General features: G+C 35.2%; 2 protein-coding genes across 2 annotated transcripts in view; one reads left to right on the top strand and one right to left on the bottom strand.

Annotated features, from left to right (window-relative positions):
• LOC150106331 (uncharacterized) overlaps positions 1-26,513 on the top strand; it is a 404,058-nt gene that overhangs the window by 342,395 nt on the left and 35,150 nt on the right. The window contains exons 15-16 of the mRNA XM_090393084.1: positions 10,126-10,315; positions 21,466-21,607. Coding sequence (XP_090249210.1) covers positions 10,126-10,315; positions 21,466-21,607 — 332 coding nt within the window. The remainder of the gene's footprint in view (positions 1-10,125; positions 10,316-21,465; positions 21,608-26,513) is intronic.
• Gpat4 (Glycerol-3-phosphate acyltransferase 4) overlaps positions 20,417-26,513 on the bottom strand; it is a 470,968-nt gene continuing 464,871 nt past the window's right edge. Inside the window, exon 18 of the transcript XR_016548355.1 lies at positions 20,417-21,547. The gene's annotated coding sequence lies outside the window, so the exon portion shown is untranslated. The remainder of the gene's footprint in view (positions 21,548-26,513) is intronic.

Raw genomic sequence — 26,513 nt, forward strand, 5'->3', positions numbered from 1 at the left:
AATTTGATTCTGATAGTGATGATTCTGTAGATTTAGGGCATAATTCAAATAGTTTAAATGAAATATTTGAGAAATATAGAAATGAGATATTTAAGTATAGTAAATTGGAAGAAGAAAATTTCGAATTATCTCTAGCATCAGATGATTCTGAAACTAGTGATTCCGAGAGTGTAAATGATGATACTTGGATTTTGCAAAAGCTTTTCGTAGAGTACCTCATGATAAGTTGACAGTCAAACTAGAGCAGTTGGAGTTGGATATTAGATTAGTGCATTGGATTGGAGACTGGCTATCTGATAGGTATCAACAAGTTGTGTATGGGGGTGCGATATCCAGGAAAAGGAAAGTCACTAGTGGAGTGCCTCAGGGGTCTGTTTTAGGGCCATTACTATTTAACTTGTATATTAATGATATTGGCGAAGATTTGGATGGAGATATTCAGTTGTTTGCAGATGATGCAAAGTTGGGACGAACCATAAAGAGTAGTGAAGATGTTGTGGCCTTGCAAGAAGACTTGAATAAATTAAGTGATTGAGCAAGAAAATGGGGATGTGAGTTCAATGTTGCAAAATGTAAGGTTTTAAAATTTGGAAAACAAAGATGGGACGCAGAATGTATGCTTGGTGAGGATATATTGTAGGAGGTGGATGAAATAAGAGATCTGTGGGTGATAGTAGATAAGGATCTGAAATTTAGGGGACACATAGCCAAAATTGTGAAGACAACACAAAGACTTCTGGGAATAATGCGGAGGACACTGACATGTAGAAGTAGGGAGATTCTTGTTCCATTGTATAAGGCTTTGATTAGGCCACACATGGACTATTGTGCCCAAATTTGGTCACCGGGTTTTCAGAAGGATGAAGAGATGTTGGAAAGGGTCCAAAGGCGACTGACTAAGGTAGTTTCTGACCTCTGGAATGTTGAGTATGAGGAAAGATTGAGAAGATGTAATTTGCAGAGTCTGGTGGAGAGAAGGAAGAGGGGAGATATGATAGAGACCTACAAGTTGGTAAGGGGTTGTTATAAGATCAATGGTGGAGAAGTTCTACAGAGAATAGTGGGAGATCATGGGTGAACCAGAGGTCATCCCTGGAAACTGTATAAAGAGGGTGTGAGTATGGGAGCGAGAGGCAGGTTTTTTTCGTGCAGAGTTGTGAATGATTGGAATGCCTTACCTGAGATTGTGGTGTCTGCAAGAAGTTTGAATGTGTTTAAGACACTGTATGATGAGATGTGTGTGTGTGTGATGAAAGGACCTCCCAGATGAGTCTTTGACTCCATGAGGTCTTGGGTAATAATAATAATAAGCAGGAATGACGTTATTTTTTAAGATCTAGGAATAAGCATTAAAAGTTTTCTTAGATATATGTTAAATATTTAAAATTTTTTTTACAAAAAAAATTTCAGAGAAAGATGAAACTGATGTAAAAATAATCATAATTTAAAATTTTAAATATTTTTGTTTATGTTAGAATGTTTATTAGTTTTAATTTCATAACACGTATTGTCGGCACTCGCGATGTGCCTGTTATTGAAATGGTTTTGTCAAATATGATATGTAAAGCATTTAAAAAATTTATGCACTTACTGGATTTGAATAGTTGTGTTACTTTAAACAAATTTATTGTATTTTAAAATATTAAGTTTTGTGTTTTATGAAGACATTTTCTTGTTGCTAACAGAGACACCATGTCAGCCATTGTATTTAGTTTCTTGCTTACCATTTTCAAGGAGTGTGCCTGCTCGCCGAGAAGTTTGATGTGTGATTGACAGCTAACAAGAACAGCGTTCGGTATCAGGGAAATGGCTGTAAACAAGTGTTCAGAAAGAAATTAGAACACAGGCCGGCAGATATTTAGATTCGGAGGAAATTGAGTTTTTTTATGCGACAGTCGGAAGAAACTTAATAGTATATTCCGAAAAGGGAATCATGGAACTATATAGTTTTAATGTGGAATAAGTATTGATAAATACAGGGGTATTGCTATAGATTGTTTTAAAAGGAATATTTGAGGAAACGCTAATTGGAAGATTTATAGTAGATTCTGAAAAGAGAATCGTAGAACTGTAAGTTTTTTCAATGGAAGAGTTAAGACTGTCAATAAGCATTAGTGAATAAAAGAAGAAATTGCTATTTACGTTCTAAAATAATGTTCGAGAATGTTCGTTTCATCTGTCTTAAGGGCACCGGATCTAACTATTATTTCTACTAAAAAGAGACAGAATTGAGTTCGGAAGAATTAATGTGTGTGCTACATAAGTGATGATAAAGGATCCTATGAAAATGAAGAATACAGTCATATATCTTCAGAAAAGGGCCTTGACAGAGAGAGAAACTGGCTATGAACATTTTGTCATTGTGAAAACAAAGTATTTAGTTATAGTTATGTAAGGTTGTTTGAAGTGTATATATATTGTTTTTTTTTATTATTAAATGTGTTTATTTTGTATTTTGGTCTTGAGTCAGTGATTTATTTGGATTCTGAAAGAAATAGTAAAAAAGAGGTCATTGCACTAATCTGAGTGAAGCCTTGTGCATATAATGATATATAGGTACACTTGGAAATAAATTTAAAATAATTGTTGAACCGAGATCATTTCTATATATAGGATTAAATTAATAAAAATTCTATATTTAAATAATGGCGCAGCCGGTAGGATTAATATTATGATATATCCTAAATATAAAAATCTCTAATTATTAACAATAGGAATAGACAGTATATTGGTTAGATGGATCAGAGATTGGCGCTCTGAGTGATACCAGCAGGTTGTGTATGGTGGAGCAGTGTTTCAAAAAAAGAAGGGTAATCAGTGGCATGCCCCAGGGTTCTGTTCTTGGGTCCCTGCTGTTTAACTTGTTTGTAAATCATATATCATGTGGACTGACTGGGCATCTTTAGTTATTTGCTGATGATGCAAAGTTGGGAAGAATTATAAGTAGCACTGCTGATACTGAATCCTTTCAGGAAGATTTGAATAGACTTTTTACTTGAACAAAAGAGTGGTGTTGTAGTTTTATTAACAATAAGTGCAAGGTGTTACATTTTGGAGTGCAAAAATATAAGGCTGTGTACTATATTGATTATACTGTACCGCAGGAAGTGGATGAGATTAGAGATTTTGTAGTGATGGTTGACAGTAGACTGAAGTTTAGAGGGCATTTTGCTAGTGATGCAAAGAAGTACTCTAACATGCAAGGATAAGAAAGTGTTTGTGCCCCTGTATAAGGCAGTGGTCAGACCACACTTGGACTATTGTGCTCAGATTTGGTCACACCTGGTTTTCAACGTGATGGGGAGAGGGTCCAGAGCCGAGTGACTAAAACAATATCAGGACTTTGGAATGCTGGCTATGGAGAGAGAGGCTGAAGAGATGTGGATTGCAGAGTTTGGTGGATAGGAGAAAGAGAGATGATATGATAGAGACATTTAAGTAAGTGAGAGGATTTTATCAGATTAATCCAGAGGGGATTATAAAAAGAGTAGAAGGTGAGAGGGGAAGAACCAGAGGTCATTCCTGGAAGTTATGTAAAACTGTGATGAAGAAGGGTGTGAGGAGTAGATTTTTTACATGGAGAATTGTCAGTGAATGGAATGCATTACCAGAATGTGTTGTTAATGCAAGGAGTGTTAAGGACTTTAAGATTCTATATGATAAATATGTTGTCAGTTGAATGAACCTCCCATGATGAGTCTGTCGACTCCATGGAGGGTGTAATTTAAATTGTTCTGGAGGCTCTCTATTCCAGAATTGTAACTAATAATCGAATAATTTGTATACATCTCTAAGATATCTACACATCATTTTTTAAATACAGTAACTCACATGATATTCAGATAGTTCTTGTTTGTACTAGTTTGCACTCCAAATTGATCATTTTTTTCAGCTATTAATTTTATTGTGAATTAGCAACTGCTACCTTGTTATCAGTAGACTACAATACTTGTCATACTTCAGCTTGAATACATTCAGTTATTGAACTACTCCATCAATGTATTCTACCTCGTTCACCTCTCTTTCTGCAGAAAATCTACTTTTCATTCCCATGACCCTTATGTAACTTCAGGGTGAAGACGATTAGTTTTTAGCATTAACTGGAAAATATGTGGCTGAATATTTAGAGTTATTATATTTCAGGAGTTGTAAAAATAGCTCCAGAAAAAGCCATTGATATTGATCTGCTGCTATTGTACTAATTTTAAGAAAGAATATTGCAACTGTTATTTTTTATTAAAAGAACACTTAAGTCCACGGTAGCATTAACTGGAAAATATATGGCTGGATATTTAGAGTTATTATATTTCAGGAGCTGTAAAAATAGCTCCAGAAAAAGCCATTGATTTTGATCTCCTGCTGCTATTGTACTAATTTTAAGAAAGAATATTGCAACAGGCATATTTTATTAAAAGAACATATAAGTCCACAGTAATAACTTTTAATTAATAAATAAAGTACAGATATTTCATACTAAAACTAATAGTACATCTTCAGTGTTACAAACAGATAGGAATGGAATACAAGTAACGAACATTCGGAATACGAGTAACGAACATGTTTACAAATATTCCATTAGCCGACACAGTCATATTATATGAAGATTATCCTCCAGATATCGCAAAGATTTTCGAATTTGTTATCCATTCAGGTTATTTTAGTTGGAAAAACAAGTTGAGGGTACTGCCATGGGTAGACCTTTGTCTCCATCTCTGGCTAACTATTTTTTGAAACAATTTGAAGAGACTATGTTTTCATCCTATGAATTAGAAATCAGCCTGAAAGAAACAAGAAATGGAAAATCACCTGGAGAAGATAAGCTAGGTTCAGAACTATATAAATACGCAGGAACAAGATTCAAAAAAAGACTCTTACTATTTTTAAATAAAATTTACTCAACTGGTATCCCCCCAATAGAATGGAAAAAAGCAATTGTGATTCCTATCTTTAAGAAAGGTAATAGAGATGACCCTAAAAACTATAGAGGTATCAGTATACTAAATTCCTGTTACAAAATATATAGCAGAATCTTAAATAACAACTAATGAAATATTCCGAAAACTTTATTCTAGAGGTACAGAATGGATTTAGAAAAGGACGATCATGTATAGACCCAGCCTTTTGCCTAAAATTAATAGTAGAGAAAAGAAGAGAATATAATTTGGAAATACATATTGCATTTATTGACTTTGAAAAAGCATTTGACAAAGTTAAAAGAAACATATTATTTAACATATTAAAAGAAAGACAAATACCAAATAATATCCTAAAAGCTATCACAAGTATATATGAAAATAATCAAATACAAATAAGATTAAATCACGAGCTATCATATACAAGACGGGATGTCCCCTCTCAGCAACTCTTTTTAATATCTACTTAAATGAAATAATAATAAAATGGAGTAAAAATTTACACCAAGGAGTTAAACTTTCACCTACAGTTAACTTAAACACTCTCCTCTTTGCAGACGACCAAATAATAATTACAAATTCTGAAGATAACTTGCAGAAAGCTATTTTAAATCTAAATGAGATATCCAAAGATTATGGTATGATAATATCAACAGAAAAATCAAAAACTATGGCCTTTAAAGGACAAGATCCAGCAAGAACTAAAATAGTAATAGATAACAAGATCTTAGAACAGGTGAATTCATTTAACTACCTAGGATGTATGATCACATATGAAAAAGATATAAACGTAAAAATTGCAAAATATTTAAAAATAACAGGTGTAATTAACTCTATATTTAAACCAAACCTAGTTCAAAAACAAACCAGGCTAAAAGTATACAATACATTAGCCTTACTGGTCTTAATGTATGAAAGCGAAAGCTGGACAATAAAACAAAAAGACAAACAAAGATTAACAACAGCAGAAATGAAGTTTATGAGAAAAACTGCAAAGTATACCCTATTTGATCACAAAAGAAACGAAGATATTATGAAAGAATTAAACCAAGAACCAGTAATTGAAAAAATTAAAAAATATAAACATAGATGGATGGAACACGTTCAAAGAATGAAAACAAAAAGATTACCAAAACAAGCCTTAAAGTACAAGCCATTAGGAAAAAGAAAACCAGGACGTCCTCTTAAACGATTCAACGATGACTTCTAAGGCCGGGACAGGCCATGCTAGGCCTAAACCCTTGATACGTATGATGATGATTTCATCCATTCACCCTCAACCATCTGTTTGGTATCGTTATGTCAATGATGTTTTTGCCATTTGGTCATATACTGAAGATGAGCTTTCTGCCTTTCTACAACAAATAAATAATATCGTTGTAGATAAATAAATTTCTTCTTTTAAAATTCTTTAAAATTAATTTTTAAAATAAAATTCTTTCTTAAATACGTGTGGATAGGCTTATGTGTTCATCAGACATGTTGTAATAGGTTTCACGGTATAATAAGAACACAGATGGTTATACGTAATAGTGCTAAACTCGCTCTTTTATAAATACGTTGGGCTTTGGCCGAGTGATTTCTTTCTTAAATTTAAGAAAGAATATTGCAACAGGTATTTTTTATTAAAAGAACACGAGTCCACAGTAATAACTTTTAATTAATAAATAAGGTACAGATATTTCATACTAAAACTAATAATAACTGGTAATTAGTTTACAGAATTAACAACGCAAATGAAGTATATTAATTAAAGGTAACTTTAATTAATATATTTTAATTTTTTTAATGATTAAAACTAATAGTCATGTTCAGTGTTACAAACAGATAGGAATGGAATACAAGTAACGAACATTCGGTGGATCACCTATTAAAATACATTGTTGTCGCGAGCTAGGAAATGAAATAAATAAATAATTAATATTTAAGATAATTGTTTTTTTAATGATTACATAAAATAAAAGTCTCCCAGTTCTTCGAGAGAGAGAGAGAGAGAGAGACAATCATTTCGATTTAAATTTGGTCGATGTAAAATAGCTTCACAACTATCTTTAAAGAGGCGTTCATATTTGAACCTGCATCTATGAAAGAGAATAGCTTTATCCCACTGGATATTATGCATAGTGTTAATACTGTGTTGTGCTAGACCAGACTTCTGAGGTTTGTTGTATTCAATATAATATTGATGTTCTTTAATTCTTTTTTTCTACAGAATGGCCAGTTTGTCCAAAATAAGAAACATCGCACACATGGTATTTGGTAAACGCCAGCCAAAGATAGAGATGACAGTTTATCTTTTGTAGAAGGTAATAAGGAAGAAATTTTGTTGATAGGAATATACGTGGGAATCAATTGGTACTTTTTTAAAATTCTACCTATAGGTTCTGAGATTCCTGGAATGTAGGGGATTGGAACTCTGCAGACTGTTGAAGAAACTATTGGAACATAAGATTCAATTATCTGTTAGATTTGATTAGGGTGGTAATTATTAGATTCCATTAACTTTTTAATGATGGAAAGTTCTTGTTGTAAGATTTCTGGAGAAGAGCAAACTTTATGTGCTCTATTAATTAGAGATTTAAGAATGCCAAATTTTTGAGATGTGTGGTGAGCAGACGTTTTATGAATATATCTGTCAGTAAATGTGGGCTTTCAAAAGACGCTTGTAGATAAGGTACCAGAAGAAGTTCGAGTAAGCAGGATGTCCAAAAATGGTAAAGTACCAGAATTTTCCTTTTCCATGGTGAATTGGATACGAGGGTGAAGGCTATTTATTTGTTGTAGAAAGCTCATCTTCAGTATATGACCAAATGGCAAAAACATCATCGACATAACAATACCAAACAGATGGTTGAGGGTGAATGGATGAAAAAATAGTCTTTTCGAATTGTTTCAAAAAATAGTTAGCCAAAGGTGGAGACAAAGAGCTACCCATGGCAGTACCCTAAACTTGTTTGTAGAACTTGTTTTTCCAACTAAAATAACCTGAATGGATAACAAATTAGAAAATCTTTGCGATATCTGGAGGGTAATCTTCATATAATATGACTGTGTCGGCTAATGGAATATTGGTAAACAGAGGTACAATGTCAAATGTGTTATTATCTCTTCTTAAAGAAGTTTGCCCTTTGATTTCAGCATTTGATAAATTGTGTGGAGGTTATTTGCTTTTAAATAACAGTCGCAACTTCAAAACGAAGTTTATTAGCATCGTCGCAAGAAAGTCCAGACAGATTGTGTTCTATATTATGTAAAAAATCAAGATACGGATGTGTGGGAATAACTGCAAAATCAAGGCCTTTTGCTAAAGCACTGGTTTCAGCGTCAGATAAAGGGTGATCGGAAATGTTAATAATCCATTTATTAGTAGAAGTGATGTCAGAGGTTAAGTTTTTCTTTTGCTTGTGATATAAAGAATTATATTTTTGCAGAAGTCTGTGAAAATGTATTTCGTAAGAACGGGTTAAAGGTTGTTTTGATAAACGAAGTACAATATCTAGTAATTCATCATTAAGAACAGTTGAAATTTCTTCTTTGAGATCCGAAATAGACTTAATATTAGAAGCTAATTCTTTTTTGGCAGTACAAAGTTGGTTACGAATTAAGGAGAAACTTGCACGAATGTAAATAAAGTGGGCTCCATGAGACCAAATTGTTTCTTTAAACCTAGCAAATGTAGGAATAACTTTCGTATCACAACATTTTTTGAGGAAGGCAATCTGTGCTCAAAGTTTACCTTGTAAACCAGATAGTTTTCCTAGTCTTCCTGTTTGCTTAGAAAGTCTTTCCCGTGAAGGATGATGATTCTTATTTTTAGAGGTACCTGTGGCATAGTATAATTATTGCAAAGATTTTCGAATTTGTTAACCATTCAGGTTATTTTATTTGGAAAAACAAGTTCTACAAACAAGTTTAGGGTACTGCCATGGGTAGCTCTTTGTCTCCACCTTTGGCTAACTATTTTTTAAAACAATTCGAAGAGACTATTTTTTCATCCATTCACCCTCAACCATCTGTTTGGTATTGTTATGTCGATGATGTTTTTGCCATTTGGTCATATACTGAAGATGAGCTTTCTATAACAAATAAATAGCCTTCACCCTCGTATCCAATTCACCATGGAAAAGGAAAATTCTGGTACTTTACCATTTTTGGACATCCTGCTTACTCGAACTTCTTCTGGTACCTTATCTACAAGCATCTTTCGAAAGCCCACATTTACTGGCAGATATATTCATAAAAAGTCTGCTCACCACACATCTCAAAAATTTGGCATTCTTAAATCTCTAATTAATAGAGCATATAAAGTTTGCTCTTCTCCAGAAATCTTGCAACAAGAACTTTCCATCATTAAAAAGTTAATGGAATCTAATAATTACCACCCTAATCAAATCTAACAGATAATTGAATCTTATGTTCCAATAGTTTCTTCAACAGTCTGCAGAGTTCCAATCCCCTACATTCCAGGAATCTCAGAACCTATAGGTAGAATTTTAAAAAAGTACCAATTGATTCCCACGTATATTCCTATCAACAAAATTTCTTCCTTATTGCCTTCTACAAAAGATAAACTGTTATCTCTATCTTTGGCTGGCGTTTACCAAATACCATGTGTGCGATGTTTGTTATTTTGGACAAACTGGCCGTTCTGCGGAAAAAAGAATTAAAGAACATCAATATTATATTGAATACAACAAACCTCAGTAGTCTGGTCTAGCACAACACAGTATTAATACTATGCATAATATCCAGTGGGATAAAGCTATTCTCCTTCATAGATGCAGGTTCAAATATGAATGCTTCTTTAAAGATAGTTGTGAAGCTATTTTACATCGACCAAATTTAAATCGAAATGATTGTCTCTCTCTCTCTCGAAGAACTGGGAGACTTTTATTTTATGTAATCATTAAAAAAACCAATTATCTTAAATATTAATTTCTTCATTTCCTAGCTCACGACAACAATGCATTTTAATAGATGATCCACCGAATGTTCGTTACTTGTATTCCATTCCTATCTGTTTGTAACACTGAAGATGTACTATTAGTTTTAGTGTGAAATATCTGTACCTTATTTATTAAGTTATTACTGTGGACTTATGTTTTCTTTTAATAATTATACTATGTCACAAGTCTAAAAAATAACAGGTATTTTTTAATGTAATTCTTTTTTCTTTCTTTAATTATTATTTTATTTTGTTTTTTGCTTTTAGAGCAATTGGTAAAGAGCTAGCCAAAGTCAGAAATATAACTCTTGTTACTGGAGGTTTCTATGGAGCTCCTGATATAGTTGCTAAAACTTTTTTTGACATAAAAGAAAATAACAGAGACAGCTTAGTTCGGAATTCAACAGATAATTCAGAATTACCTGTTGTACACTTTTTGCCAAAGAAGGATTCTAAGGTAAGGTTTCAAAGTTAGCTGCATGACATATTTTAGCAATAATAAAACAAGTCAAACAAATTTTATGTAGGCAACAAACACAAAGTAAATGTTGAAAAAAAAAAACTACTGAAATACTTTCTTAAATAATTACTTAGTTTTTTTTTTTTGTTTTGTTTTTTTTTGTCATTGTTTTTTCCCCACAAGTAGTCTCTTATCTGAAATGAAATGCTCTTTATACTGCTTTGGAGAGTATCACTGCCTGACAGGCAGACCTCTTGCAAAAAAAATAAAAAAAAGTGTTTACATGTCATACAGTGGTAAATTTAGTAGATACACTGTTGGTCAGCAATGTGAGGATACAAGTATATGAACTGAGATGCTTAGAACACTGTGATCAGATTGGATGGGATATCAGTCTGTGTATTATGAGGTAGTGCCTCTGACAGATGCTTCGTCTCAAGCCAAATAACCCAAGAGGATGGAGAAGAGGGCAAAATAGTTTAGTTGTATAAAGGAAGATCTATGACAGAGTTAGCACCAGAATTATAGAATGATCATTATCTACCATTCTAAATTCTGCAAATAAGTATTGGAACAGTTACTTATTTGCAGAATTTAGAATGGGTAGATAGGAACATGATACTCTAAAGATAGCATGGCTTTGTGAAGGATAAGTCTTGTATCAGTAATTTACTCACTTTTTATATTTAAAAAAAAAAAAGAGAGAAAGAGAGAGCAAAGTTGGATAAAGGAAATGGCTACACCACAAGGGTGCTGGATTTTTGCAAGGTCTGACAGGATAACCCATATGGAATTCTATTACATAAATTGGAGTAAATGGGGTTGGATATAAGCTGGTGACACATGGCTAAGAGGATAGATAATTGACAAACATCAAAAGGTAGTATATGGGATATTGTTATTTAATTTGTATATTAATGATAAAATTAATTATTTTAGGGAAGATATTCCATTTGATTGCTGATGATACACAACTGCAGAGGGCAGTATCAGTTTGGCTGTCAGTTTAGTACCGAGCATGTAATATTCTTAAGTGCACTTTGAGATGAAAATTGCTAGAACTTTACTACAAGAAATTAAAAAGGCTAGAGATTTGGAAGTGAAGTTGGGCAGAGAATTAAAATTAAGGGTATATTGCCAAAAAGTGGGCAGAATAGCTCAAAGGATCATTTGGATGTTGAAGAATTCACTGAGAAGAAGAGACAGAGGTTATTATTCCTCTCTGCAAAGCATCTTGACTACTGTGCAGAGATTTGGTCACATGGGTTCTTGAATATGTGTAAAGGTTGGAGAGAATTCAGAGGTGAATAACTAAAATGGTGATCAATGTGTGGAGTGTTTGCTGTGAGGATAGGTGAAAGTTTGAGTTACAAAGTTTAGTTGATATGAAATATCTGAGTTGCTACAGAGTTTTATCATGCTAACAGGGTTGTAATACTAGGAATTACTCCTGGAAGTTGTGTAAGATGAGGTTAAGAGTGTAAGGACCGAATTTTTTTTTGCTTGGAGAACTGTGAAGGAGTACAATGGATTGCCAGAGGCAAGTATCAGTATTCTGTCGGTGAATAATGGTTATTGTGGTCATCTGAGTCTTTGAACTCCATGGGAATTCCTGAATAATAATCCCATCACATATGGATTCTGGTAATTCATCAGAGACAGTACTGTATAAGAGAAAATAGTAAGCATGTTACAGAGTTGAGAAGATGAGCATCATTGAATGGCATGGTAGCAAGAATGTTTCAAAAGAAGTTCGGATTATGTGGATGCTTGGAGTGCATTTGAGGATAGAAGACAGATGCATGCGAGAGACAGACTGCATTTGAATAAGGAAGGTCATAAGTATCTGGAGAGAATGTTCTTAGGACAAGTTTTTTTTTTTTTAATTTCGTATCCAAACACAAGTAGTAAGTAAGTGGTACAACATGATTTACACCAAATTAGGATACATTACAGTAAGATCAGCTTAGATTTGGTAGGTGAATTATATAGGGAAATAATAATTAAATATGAAAAAAGGAAACTATACATAACTTATATACAATAGATATGGTCAGATGTTCCTCCAGTATCTTGCACAATCAACTGCTCTTTCTGTGCAGGATATAAGGTCCTCTTTTGTGCAAGGTGATGAAAGAAAGGGGCAAGCAAGAAGGTGTCCCATGGACTAGGTTGTCCCACACTCACAATTGTCTGGGCCAGTGAGGTAGCCCCATCTGATGAGGTTTTGTTTGCAGTGTCTCAGGACAAGTGGGATTACTGCAGGGAAACTGGAGTTAGGAAGGATGAAAGCAGGGATAGCTTCTTGTGGGAATAGACACTGGGAAGATGGGTGAAGTGATGGTTTCACCTTGTTGTTTATTATTTTAACGGTATAATAGAACACAGAAACTAAGTAAATAATTGATTTATTAACTTGATGCTGATATTTCGCTGGTATTATAACCAGCATCTTCAGAGCACAAAAACACTAGTGTTTTTGTGCTCTGAAGATGCTGGTTATAATACCAGCGAAATATCAGCATCAAGTTAATAAATCAATTATTTACTTAGTTTCTGTGTTCTATTATACCGTTAAAATAATAAACAACATGTTCGACGAACACGTAAGTCTGTCCACACGTTGATGGTTTCACCATCAGTTCTCTCAGAGTGGAGGATTTGGATTGATAAGGTACTAATAGTTTTGAGAGTATATGGTATGAGGTGGGATGGGCAGGCCAGGATATTTAGTTGGATTTTGCTTAAGAGCAGGAAATGTTTAGGCAGTTGAGTTTTTGAAAGTACAAAATGAGTGTTCATTATGGGATATTTTAATGACAGCAGCATAAATTGATAAGGGAATGGAATTGCTGGAATTTTTGAAGGAGAAATTCCAGCAAATTTTTGAGGCTCAAGAGTTTTGGGTTTGGTCTTAGCATCAGGGTTTGGAGAGAGTGACCATGTAATCTTGATTTAGGGGATGAATAGACATGCAGAAGTACAAGAAGAAAGGAATTTATGTGAAGTTATAAGGCATGTGATTATAATAATCTTAGAAATCAGCTTGGAGCAGTTCCATGAGTGGAAGAATTGGAAGAGCAAGAGGTCACCAGTGTACAGGAACTAGTGAAGAAATATTTATTAGCAGTAATGGTGAGTTGTATACCTTGAGTGAAAAAGAAAACACAATTTGGTTTATTGATTAACGATATCCAATGGGAACTGCAGATGAAACGGTGGTTATGGGAAAAGTATAAGGAGAGGGGCAGAAAGCAGTTGCATCAAAAAAATTATACTCATTCCAGGAAAGTGACTAGCATGATAAGGAAGGCAAAACTTGAATATGAGAAGAGATTAAGCCTTGTGATCCAAGGAAAATTGAAGGAATTCTTTTGTTGTGTGGCCAGTAGGAGGAGAAATGATTGTGGAAAAGTGATATTGTTAGACGAAAATGGGAGTAGAGTGACTGATGCAGAAGACAGAGTGGAGTTGTTTAATGATCACTTTATTGGGTTATTTCATCCTGAAAAAGGTTTTATTACTAGAGGAATGTTGGGGTAGGTTCAAGGTATGGAAATGCAAGAGGAGAGTGTGTGTGTGTTACAGTTAACTTTGCTTTTCAGTGAAAGTCTGGCTATGGGAAAGGTTCCCAACCACCACCCTTATGCAATGACACCAATAGTGTCATTGCATAAGGGTGTTGGAAGAAAGGAAGTGTCAAACTGTAGACCTGTTTGTGTTTCTTCTGTAGAAATGTAAGACAGCATGGTCACTCTCTTCGAATGGGGGACAGGCAGACATTTCAGTTACAGTTGAGTCCTCTGATGCTAGGACGAAATTCAAAACTCGGAGCCTCGTGTTACCTCTACTACATTGTTTGAGGCATTAGTTCCTCAATAAGGGATGTCAGTAAGGCAATGGAAGAACTGAATGGGATTTTGCCATGTGTGTTTTAAGTAAATATGCTGAGGAACTGACAGCTCTGTTGACTTGGACTTTTCAGTGAGAAAGGTGCCCAAGGAGTGGAAGGAAGGTAAGACAGTGCCATTGCATAGAATGGTGGTAGAATGGAAGTGTCAAACTATAGACCAGTTTGTATTTCTTAAGTAGTTAAGATTTTGTAGAAATTAATAAGCGATTGTATACAGTACTGGGCAAAAGAGTATAATGTTATCTGTGATGGTCACCATGGATTTTTGCTAAGGGGTGCTCTTTCTTTAGTAATAATCTGCATTTTATAATAAAGTTACACGAGTGGCTTGATAAAGGAAAGTCATGTACTGTCATGTTTTTTTGATTTTACATAAGCATTTACAGTATATTGGTTTAGATATTGGGTTAGTGAATTGAATTGGGGATTGGCTGTCTTACAGATATCAGAGAGTTGTGTATGAGGGAGCAGTATCAAGGAGAAGAAGGTAACAAGTAGGATCCTTCAGGGCTCAGTATTGGGATCCATATTGTTTAACTTTTATATCAATGACATTGTCAATGGACTGCAAATGATTTGAAGCTGTGAAGGGTTGTTAATAATATTGTGCCAATATGGTAGCCCCTTTAGGAGGATTTGAATAAGCTGAACATATGACAAATGAATTGGGAAAGGGGGGGGGGTCATTTAAAGCAACTAAAAGTTAAGGTCTTGAAGTTTGGGATCCACTGATGGGAGGCTGCATATTCCTTTGGAGGAACTGTATTAGAAGTGGTGGTGGTAGCAAGGACCTTGGGTTGATTATTGATAGAAACTTGAAGTTTAGGGGACATATTGCAATGGCAGTTAAGGTAACCCACAGGACTGCTGCAATACTGAGCAAAATGCTCACCAGCAGAACGAGTAGAAAGGTTTATGTGTTGGCAGTTCATGTCAATGTATTAATTTAACATTATTAATTCACAACACAAGAACATGTTTAAAAAGCTGTAATGGACATGAAGCTGTGACTGTTTATTAATAACAGTGCCAATGTAGTAGCCCCCTTGAGGAGGATTTGAATAAGCTGGATATGGATCCCAATACCAAACCCTGAAAAACCCAACTTGTTACCTTCTGCTTCCTTGATACTGCTCCCTCATACACAACTTTGATATCTATAAGACAGCCAATCCCCAATCTTAACTAGTGCCATCTATTATTGGATAAAGAGAGAGAAAGTATTAATTTGATCTTAACATGACTCACAGATTTTTGGTAAATTGATGTAGCTATACTTGTTAGAGTTTCGATCCCCATTAAAAAAGTTTTAAAGCTGCTAGTGAGTCCAAAAACAATTTCTCTCACTTATGACTTCTGTGTAATACATTTGTTTTTTACCATTTGATCCTGTGTGAAGGGATATTCAAGGCATGGTCTGCTAGTCCTGACTTGCCATAACAGTAGTACTGAATGTATTTCTTATGTTCTCCAAGGCAAATGTGAATAATTCTTCCTGTCTGTCCATAGCAAGCCAGGTCACAAGTATAGGGCACTTCATACACTACTGGATATGATAAAGGAGAGAGTTTGTCCTTAGGTGAACAGATGAGAGTGGTGAGTTTGATATATGATGTAAATGTGGTGTAGAACTGATATTTATTAAGCACTCTAGATATTTTTTCGGATATGCCCTGAATGTATGGGATGGTAATCTCTGTGTATTAGGCAATAGACGGTATTGGTGTAGAAATTTGCTAAAGGGGAGAAAGGCAGGAATTCATAGCTGTCCCATCTAGTTGTTTATATATCAAAATAAGCAGCTAGTTGTTTATATATCAAAATGTAAATATGAATAATTCAAATGTGACTTTAGCAATTAAAAAATTTAGGCACACTGGTAAATAGTGAAGTAATATCAAAACTAATCATTATGTCTGAAGTTTTTAAAATATGGCCTTTTTAATATACTTTTTAGCTGAATGGAATTTTTAATAACAGAGGAGTAATGTGAGAAGGGGCTAATAATTTAATAACCTAAATGTTTAGCAAGTTTGTATGTAGAACTGTTTATATTAGGCATACGGGTGCATCTTGTTCGAATTTTTGGTGCTCCATATGGTCTGGGTGTTTTTCCATGAAAAGGCTTGTTAAGTTTCTTTTGACCAGGAAGTGACTTTCTTCAGCAATTTACAAACTTTATTCTTTTGTAAGTTAGTAGGATCGCGATCTGTGAAATTGATGTCAAGTCAACAGTCTCTATATACAAGTAGCCTAGTTATGAAGATGCTTCACATGCAAATTTGGATAAAAGATTAAAGAACAATGTAATTTCTTATCAAATATAAATTTTTTTTTTCACTTGGTTAGAAAGTAAACTACAACTATCACTGATCCAGAGTATTTTAATAGTAAGGCAATACACCTTTTCTGCTTGTACATGGAAAATATATGACCTCTGTATTGATTCTGGGTCTGGCTTCCACTGATTAGATCTCATTAAAGGCCAAAATCGGGCTGGGTAGTAACTCTTCCCATAAGGAATAGTAATATATCTGTGAAAGGAAGTGTGCTTTGCATTATGGATACTAAAGTAATTGATGTTGAGTCAAAAGTTTCTGTATATAAATAGACTGGTTGTGAAGATATTTCACTGACAAACTTTGTTACTTACACTTGGATAAAGGATTAAACAAGAACATAATTTTTTTTGTCAAGTATAATTTATTTTGTGTGGAAAGGATGGATATAGAGCTACAAGGCTGGTGGTTATGAAAAACTCAGTAGAGAAATGGGAGCTATAGCATAGGAAGTGGAGTAGGTGGAAAGGTGACAGATTCTATTTGGGCACTGATCAAGAGATATGTTAAATATCTCTTGATCAGTGCCTAAGCAGCATCTATCTCCTGAAGAGATAAAGAAGGCTAAATTGAGGTAGCACATAATGAAAGGTGATATCAGTTACATTGGGGAGGGGGGTTACAAAGAGCAAGCCAAGAAGGAGATAAGGTTGGTAATGACAGCAAAAGCGCAGTATGAACAGACATTAGCCATTGAAGCCAAGAAAAATCATAGTTCTCTTTGATATGTGGCAAATAGAAGAAATAATGATGGTAGATTGTTAACAGCTGCTGCAGTGGATATAGCTGAGATATTCAATGAGCAGTTTATCAGGGTATTTCATCCTCATGAATGTGACATCATGAGGAGCTTGAGTGTAGATAGTAAGGGGGAAAGGGGATTTGTAATGAGTGAGCAAGAGGTATATGAGGAATTTAAGTAAACTTAATGTTACGAAGGCAGTAGGACTTGACAACATATCATCATTACTATATGGACACCTCCATGGAGTCCAAAGACTCATCGCAGGAGACCCAATCGATCCACACAACTCTTTGAACCCATTAACAGAAAAAGCACTCACAACTGACTCTTGCAACCCATTCCACACATTCACCACTCTCTCCAACCAAAAAATCTAGTCCTCATACTCCCTACTGACCACACCTTTATTCTACTTCCAGAGTTGATCCCTTGTTCTGGTCCCTATAAGCAGTGATAGTCCCTCTATTATTGTAAGATTCATCATAAACATGCGTACATGCGTCTTAGGATGTTTCAGGTAGTTAACTGTACTCTTGGCACTCATGTTTACAATGAATCTTGCAACAGATCAAGCCCTAAAGGAGTGGAAAGAAGGAAAAACTGTCTCATTTCACAAGTGGGAGATAAGACAGTCTATAAATTATAGGTCAATTGGTGTGATTAAAGTGTTGGAGACATTGATGAGGGCTAGAATTCAAAATTGGATTGATAATAGTAGTGTTCTCTGTGATGGTTAGCATGGGTTTTTTTTAATAGGAGGTCATGTTGCAATCTGCTTATGTACTCCATTATGTATGCAACAAGGTGACAAAACTCACTGGATAAGAGCAATGCAGATCCAGTGGTATATTTGGATTGTTCAAAGGCCTTTGATAGATTGTCAGACAACAAGCTGTTAACTGTAATGGTTCAGATTGGATAAGAGACTACTATGGATAGGTGGTTGGCTATCAGGTATCAATGGGCTGTGTATGGGAGAGTGATACCCTAAAAGAGAAAGGTTACTAGTGGTACACAGCAGAAGTCTATTTTGGGACCATGATTGTTTAACTTCTATATTAATGATATTGGGACAGGCCTAACTGGAGATAGTAGATGATGCAAAGTTGGGAAGAACTATGAGTAGAGCCAACATTGTGGTTTTACAGGAAGATCTGAATAGACAATGTGAAGTGCAAGTGAGCAGAGCTACCAGTTTAATGTTGCAAAGCATAAGGTCTCGAAAATTGGAAGGCAAGGATGGGATGCAGAGTATACAGTTAATGGGGAAATTTTGAAGGAGGTAGAAAAAGGTGAGTGATCTGAGAGTGATGGTGGCTAAAAGTGTAAGAACATCACAACAGATTATGGCAATGATGAGAAGGACACTTTGACATCAGAAGCAAAGAGGTTATTGTAGTTCCCTTCTGCATATGGACTACTGTGCACAAATCTTGTCTCCTGGTTTTCAATGGCATGAAGATATCTTAGAGATGGTCTAAGAGAAGATTAACTTCTTATGACTAAGATGTGTAATTTGGTTTTATATGTTTATTTTTGTAAGATGATACAACAGCCATGAGATGGTGCCATACCTCCCTAATTTTATCTGGGCTTGGGATCGGCATATTTGATGAATCAGGCCTATAGCTGAGTCTTAAGTATTCCTGACTGTAATCCGTGTGTGTTCACGCGGCCAGTTAGCCTGTTCTGGGTAACAAGAAACCTGAGTTTCTGGGTGAAAATACCCCTTACCTTCGTATGAGACTGGCTAACTCACCTTTCATTGAAAGAGACCAGATAAAGGTTGCTTACATCATGGATGGGAATCAAACCCCAGGTCTTTCCAACCAAAAGGCTTCGTCTATACCAACTGAGCTATGGAGGTTCTATAATTTGGTGAGTTGTTGTTACCAGATTAATGTGGAGGATATTTTTCATAGAGTAGCAGGGGACAAGGATAGAACAAGAGTCCATCCCTGGAAGCTGTATAAAGAGGATGTGAGCAAGGGAGCAAGTTCTTTGCATGGAGCCATTAGTGAGTGAAATGCATTGTCTGAGAGGGAAAGAGTGTGTACGAACCAGCCACAGTGAGAATTTTTGATTCCATGATAGTCTCTTGATAAAAGTATGGAAATTTTTGGTTTAAGTAAATTAGTTCAGCGAAGCATGTGATTATTATGAGGGATTTTTAACTATGATAATATAAATTGGACAGAGTTTTCCTCTGTGCATGGTAATAATGGAACTGAATTTCTGGATTGCTTGAGGGGCAAATGTGTTTGGCAATCCCAATAAGTCAGAATATTCTCTACCACTTAAAAGCAAATTGTAGGTAATTAATCTCAGTGTATCTCAACCAAGTAGTTGCTGATGTAATTTATTTTTTAATTTTTTATCAGATGATGGGCTAGTATAACATGTTAACCAAATTAGTAATGATAACATATCATTTAGCTTTATTTTAGTTAATATACACATTCTCTAGATGACAACCTTCATGAGAGGATCAGTACATCAAATAATTAAATTTATCTTAGAGTTCAACACAGTAGTTTCCATAATGAAAAATTGTACAAGAAGTTGTATATTTTCTGCCCAGCATTGTTTTACATGTATGTGAGCAACTGTTGTTGCATATATTCTGAATATGGAATTAATATCTGAGTTTTGAAATAAGCAACCATCCCAAGTCATACTCAAGAAATGATGTCACATCATTGCAACACATTAAAAACTTTTTTTTGTGGCAGTTCCACTTACAAAAAGGCTGGTAATCTATAGTACGTTACTGGGTGGGCAAGACTAAGATAATCTGTATTCTATACTAGAGACCAAATAGGGCCCATTCTCCCCCCCTCCTCCTCCCATGTATGCTGTCACTTCAAAACTCCACTAAGCAAGAGGCTAGTGGTGGTTTCACAGCAATCAGTAATGCAAACCACTCATACAAGTTCATTTACGGAGAATTAGTACAGTGGTACATTGGGTTGCGAGCATAATTTGTTCCGGAAATGTGCTCGTATATCAAAGCAAATTTCCCCATAAGAAATAATAGAAACTCAGATGATTAGTTCCAAAACTCAAAAATATTCATATAAAAATGATTAATACAAAATACATAAAGTAATCGAATTTATTAATTACATTACAATTACATATTACAGTAAATACAATTAATTGTATTGGGTAGGATGACTTTCATTGTCACTAACGGAATCACTGCTATCTGTCCCATCACAATTAAAAACTTGCTGCAACAGGTAACACTCGTAAACCATGAGCTTCTGAAACTCGGCAACGAACGCCACAGCTGCCTTTGCATCCGAACTCGCAGCCTCTCCGTGCCTCACAACACTATGGATGCCACTCAACCCTTTTCTTCATTGGGGCCATTGTCATAGTACAGTTAATAAAGAACAGTCACTACATTTGGACACAAAAAAATGCTTTACGCGCACACACACACGTGGTCACAATGCTAGCACGAATGTTGTACAAATGAGGTATGCCGACTGAGACCACGCATGCGAGACGATTACTCACAATCCCAAGAGGCTTGTGATCATGTGACACTCGGCAGACAAAGCGTATAGGTAATACAGTACACGTATTGCAAGACATCGCTCATTTATCAAGTTAAAATTTATTAAAAATTTTTGCTCATCTTGCGAAACACTTGCAATCAGGTACCACTATATTTAAAACATGAGCTACAGTTTCACTCTTGGGTTTCTGCCTGACCTTTGAGAACCATAAATAAAAAAAAAGCAAATATTTCAACTCTTTGGAGTTAGTTTATTTTGATGTACAGTACCAAGATAACTTTGTAAGCTATGAATGTTTGGTCTATAAAACATTTTTAGATAATGTGAATACCTAGAAAAATTGATAGCAAAACTTCAAAATGGCCTGCATGGATTTCCAAAAATTATACATTTTTAGAAAACAAATCCCTCTGTGATGATCACTGTTAGATTGCATTGTGATTGATAACATTACATACTTGATACATTTATTATAGAATGAGTCAACCAGAGAACAGATGCTTTCAACATTCTTCCTCCATTTCTGTCAAGAAGCAATAAATTTTACATTCTCTATAAACTGTTTGTTTGAGCTTTATTTTCATTATTTTGTATGAATGATCAAATAACAACTTAATTTTCAGGATTTCAGTACTAAAGCAAATCAACATCCAGATGGCACCTTTGAAGCTGCTTCATATGGAAAAACCATATTTCTTGGAGATTCTGTAAAGGAAAGAGAAACTGCAATAGCCAGACTCTTTGATACATGCATTGTCATAGAAGGTGAGCATTATATTTTAACATTTTAAATAAAAGATAAACATCTGTGTTCCTATAAGTTTAAATGGTACCAAAAAAAAGCACAGAATAACAACAGCTTGTCAGTATTATCTCTTTCTCCCTAGAATTTTCAGAATAAAATTATAATAAACTCTCCCCCCCCCATAGATTTCATAGACTATGGCAAAATCATGGTAATAAATTTTATTTATTCTAGTCTAACCTTAAAATGGGAATGTGCAAATGATGAAGATTCAAACTTAGATGATAGCCACGGGCATCATCTAAGTTTGAATCTTCATCATTTGCATATTCCCAATTGTCTAAGAAAAAGACAAAGTAGTGAAGAAGTAAAGGAATTTATGAGTCATTAGAAAAAGCAAATGGCATAAAGAAAAATTGATTCTGCAAGATATCTAAACAGTCTAGGAAGAAATTGTGGAGAAAAAAAGGTAGGAGTGGACCACTCATTACTTGCATCATATTCAAGCATAAAGGTGTGCATGCATTCTTGTACAGAAAGTCATTGATTCTGTTGCTGTTGATAGTAAAATGGAATTTTTGGAGTGAGTCATTTGGGAAGTTTCTGCTGGAAGGAAGTGTAATCAGCGATGTAAACAAGTATCGGTGGAAGTCAAAGATGATGTGAATGAGCAGGAGATTAGACTACATGAGACTGAGGTGAATGGAGAAGACAATGCGAGAACAGAAATGCAAGTTGGACAAGGAAACGTGGTGGGCCAGGGAGACATGGTGTAATGAGAGTGGATTCTAAAGGTGGTCATGAATGCACATATATAGATGGTCAACACAGGAATAGAATGGTCAGGAATACATAGGGGTTTAGGTCTTGGGGAGGGGGGACTATGTGGGGCAGAGGATGAGCAGGTGAGGAAAAGTCACAGAAGGGGACAGCATGGGTAGGACTGCTTATAGACCAAGGAATGAATTGTTATTTATGAATGCCAGGAGTAAAGGAAATAACAGAGATGAAATTGCTGCATAGATTGAATTTATATGCTCAAAAATAGTCAGAATAAGTGAAGTATGGTTGAATTAGAATGACATCTTGATGGGAATAGAAATGCAGGGATATGATGTTTTTTGAGAAGAAAGGAAAGGCAAGAAGGGAGGAGGGAGAGTGCTGGTGATAGCAGGGGAATTATGTCTGTGCAAGGTGGACATAAAAGCAGTGGTTTTGAAGCAGAATTGTGTGAAGAAGGGGTTGATAGAATGAGATATTTCATGGGGGTGTTGCTATAGGCCAGGGAATGTGTAAGGTGAAGACAAAGAAATGAATAAGCAACTTGGATTAGTGAGCAAGCAAAGGGTGATCAATATCAGTGATATGAAGAACTACAGCAATATTGATCAGAATGAAGAGATAGCAACAGGGAATAAGGCGAATGAATTTCTTGAGTTCTAAAGGGACAACAATCTTATCCAGTATGTAACAGATGGCACACAATCAGAGGATGTGATTGTGAATGGAGTGTCTAATGTTTCCCTGGTTGGCAAGAGTGACCATGAAGTGATCACCTGGGTTGCAGCCAGTCACATGAGAACTTCTATATAAAAAAAAGGGATATATGTAGAACTACAAGGCTAGTGATTATGTAAAGCTTAGGAGACAAGTGGGAGCTATAATATGGAAAGAGGAGTTGAGAAAAGAATATAGATGCTGCATGGGCATTGATCAAGAGCTATTTAACAGTAGCAATGTCTGAGTACAATGGATGAATGAAGAAATTAAACATGAAATCTAGAAGAGGGAGAAGGCACTGTGGTGGTAACACAAGATGAATGTTGGTAATGATCAAATTGTACAAAGAGAAAGCCAGGAAGCTAATATGGTTGGTAAAATCTTCAAAAGTGTGCTATGAGAAGAAGTTAGCCAATCAAGTTAAGAAAAATCCTATGGAGTTCATTTGATATGTGACAAGTAGAAGGAAAAATGACTATGGGAGGATGATGCTAGTTGATGACTGGCAGATTGGTAACAAACACAGTGGATATAGTTGAATTATTCAATGTTCAATTTATCAGTGTATTTGATCCTATTGATAGCAACATCAGGAGGAACTGTGGTGAATGAGCAAAAAGTATACGAGGAATGAAGTAAACTTGATATTAATAAGGCAATGGAATTAATGGTGCCTTTGGCACAACTATTTAACATGAGTCTTGCAACGGATGGGTCCTAAAGGAATGGAAGGTGGGAAAAATTGTTCCACTCTGCAAAGATGGAAGGATGGAATATAAGACTGGGGCTACATATTACATGCAATTCTGTGTGTGTGTGGGGGGGGGGCTTATTAAGGTATTAGAGAATTGGTGAGGACTAGGATTCAGAAGTAGGTTGATAATAGCAGTATTCTTTATGATCATTAGCATGGGTTTGTTGGGGGAGGGGGAGAGCTCATGTTTCAGCAATCTGCTTGCATATTACAAGGTGACAAATTCACTCACTAAAGGAGATGCATATACAGTGGTGCACTTGGATTTTTCAAAGGCCTTTGATAGATTAGCTATTAACTTGTAATGTGGCAAACTGAAGCAAATGGGATTGGATTAGATAACAGACTAGTAAGTCGGACAAATATCTAGCAGGAGAGTGGTATATGGAGAAATGGTATCCCAAAAGAGGAAGGCCACCAGTGGAGTGCTGCAGGGATCTGTTTTGGACCTTTATTTTTGAACTTGTATATTAATGACATTGGGATTAGCTTAACTGGAGATGTGCAGTTATTTGCAGGAGGGTCTGAATAGACTATATGAGTCGGCAAATGAGTAAAGCTACAATTTAATGTTTCAAAGTGCAAGGTCTTGAAATTTGGTAGACAAGGTTGGGATATAGAGTATACAGTTTATGGAGAAATTTGGGGGGAGATAGAGGAGATGAGAAATCTAGGAATGATGGTGGACAGAGACTTAAAGTTTAGGGGGTCACAATTTTACAATTGTAAGAACATCCAAATGGATTATGGCAATAATGAAGAGGACATTGGCATGCAGAAGCAAAGAGGTTATGGGTCCCTTGTATCAGGCCACATATGGATTACTGTGCATAGATTTGGTCACCTGGTTTTCAGGGGGATGTATTGGAGAAGATCCAGATAAGGTTTTCTAAATTACTGTCAGGTTTATGGAATGTCAGATACAAGCAGAGATTGAGGGGATGCAATTTATAGAGCCTTGTGAATAGAAGAAGAATAGAGAATGATAAGCATATAAGTTGGTGAGGGGTTTCTACCAGATTAACGTGGAGAAGATATTTCATACGGTAGAAGGAGGTAAAGGTAGAACTAGAGGTCATCCATGGAGGGTGTGATCAGGGAAGAAAAAAGCAGTTCCTTTGATGGAGAATGATTGGCAAATGGTTCAAGGCACAGCTTGATCTTTGGACTAGGTGAAGATACAAGAGGATTTGGTGATTTGAAACAGGAAATGATCATCTATTTTTTAGGCAGCATGGAAAAGAAAAACATGTACTTGCCTTTCATTGTTTTTACAACTTTTGTGGGAACTGTGGACTCATATTAGGCAAAATTGGTTGAGTAAAACTGAAAGTGAAAACAGTGTTTTACTAGAGAAGTAGTCTGAGGATAGAAAGATTAGAACTTAGAAGAATTTAAAAATTTCATCCATAAAAGGGAGAAGGGGGAAAATCATATTTCAAACTCATGTAAATCAACATGTATCCTTGGAGAATGCAGAGAAAAAATGTAACAAATCCTAAGTTATATGTAAAGGTAGCAAAAATAAATAATGAAAATATTTTGAGAAGAATATCGACAGTAAAATGTTTTGGCAGCTATTAAAAAAAAAAAAATCGATAAAAGCATATCACAAAAGGAAGTAAAAATTATGTAAAAACAGAAGATAAGGGTATTTTAGATATCAGAAGTAATTATCGTCCCCAGATCTCAATGGTGTTACTCATCATGGGAGGTCCTCACATGCTTAAATATGTTTATAAAACTACACCTTAAATTCATTTACTGTTACCACACTATTTCAGGAAGTGGATTCCACTTATTCCCCATTCTCCAGGGATAGTCTTGTTTTGTTCTTGTCTCCTCCACTATGAAAAATATCTGTTGTTTATTTATATAATAAAAATGTCTCACAATATCTTAATCATCATACCCACCAAGTTATGCAGATAATGTTCCATCAAGCTTTTTTTTTTTTTTTATGTAGATCCCACCCATGTTCTAAATTCCAGAGACGTCACATTACCTTCACTCATTTTTTTAACTCTTTTAAAATCTGGCTCCTCAAAAATCAGTTGAATAAACATTATATGTATGCAGCACTCAACAAATTATACAAAATCCTACTGACCAAGGAAAAAATGTACTTGCCCAAGATACCCCCCCCTTTTTTTTCCCCATTTGCACACAGAAGAAATGTTCTTTTTTGTGTGAAATGTTTTTTGAACATTCCTCAAATGTACAGATAAGTAGTGTCTTGAGTTGAACCTTGATAATACCCAAATATCCAAACGATATTTGGGTATTATCAAGGAGAAGGATCTCATATACATACTCTATGCCCTATAAATGTGAAGAATGATTTGAGCGTCTCCATACTCTTCAAATTTGGTTCAGGAAGTGGTGAAATCCATTTTGTTAATCATTAATTCCTTGATGGCATCCAGGTGGCGAAAAAGTTAGCTGTTGATATCCTCCATGAATTTTGAGAAAACTTGAGTTTGTTGCCTGACATTTATTTATGTAAGATAGACTGTCAGCTGAAAAGGCATTATCAAGTAGGTGTTAATACCTGGATCACGGCAGGTAGGACCATATGACTTATGTTTTACTTATTTAAGCATCTGATTTCTTTCTAATGAAAGATTATGGGAGGAATGCAGTGAAAAGTTCTGGTCAAGTGCGGACATGAT

This window comes from Typopeltis vanoorti, chromosome 5 (assembly GCF_054136105.1).
Source record: "Typopeltis vanoorti isolate ZY-2024b chromosome 5, IOZ_Tvanoo_1.0, whole genome shotgun sequence".
Taxonomy (NCBI): Eukaryota; Metazoa; Arthropoda; class Arachnida; order Uropygi; family Thelyphonidae; genus Typopeltis; species Typopeltis vanoorti.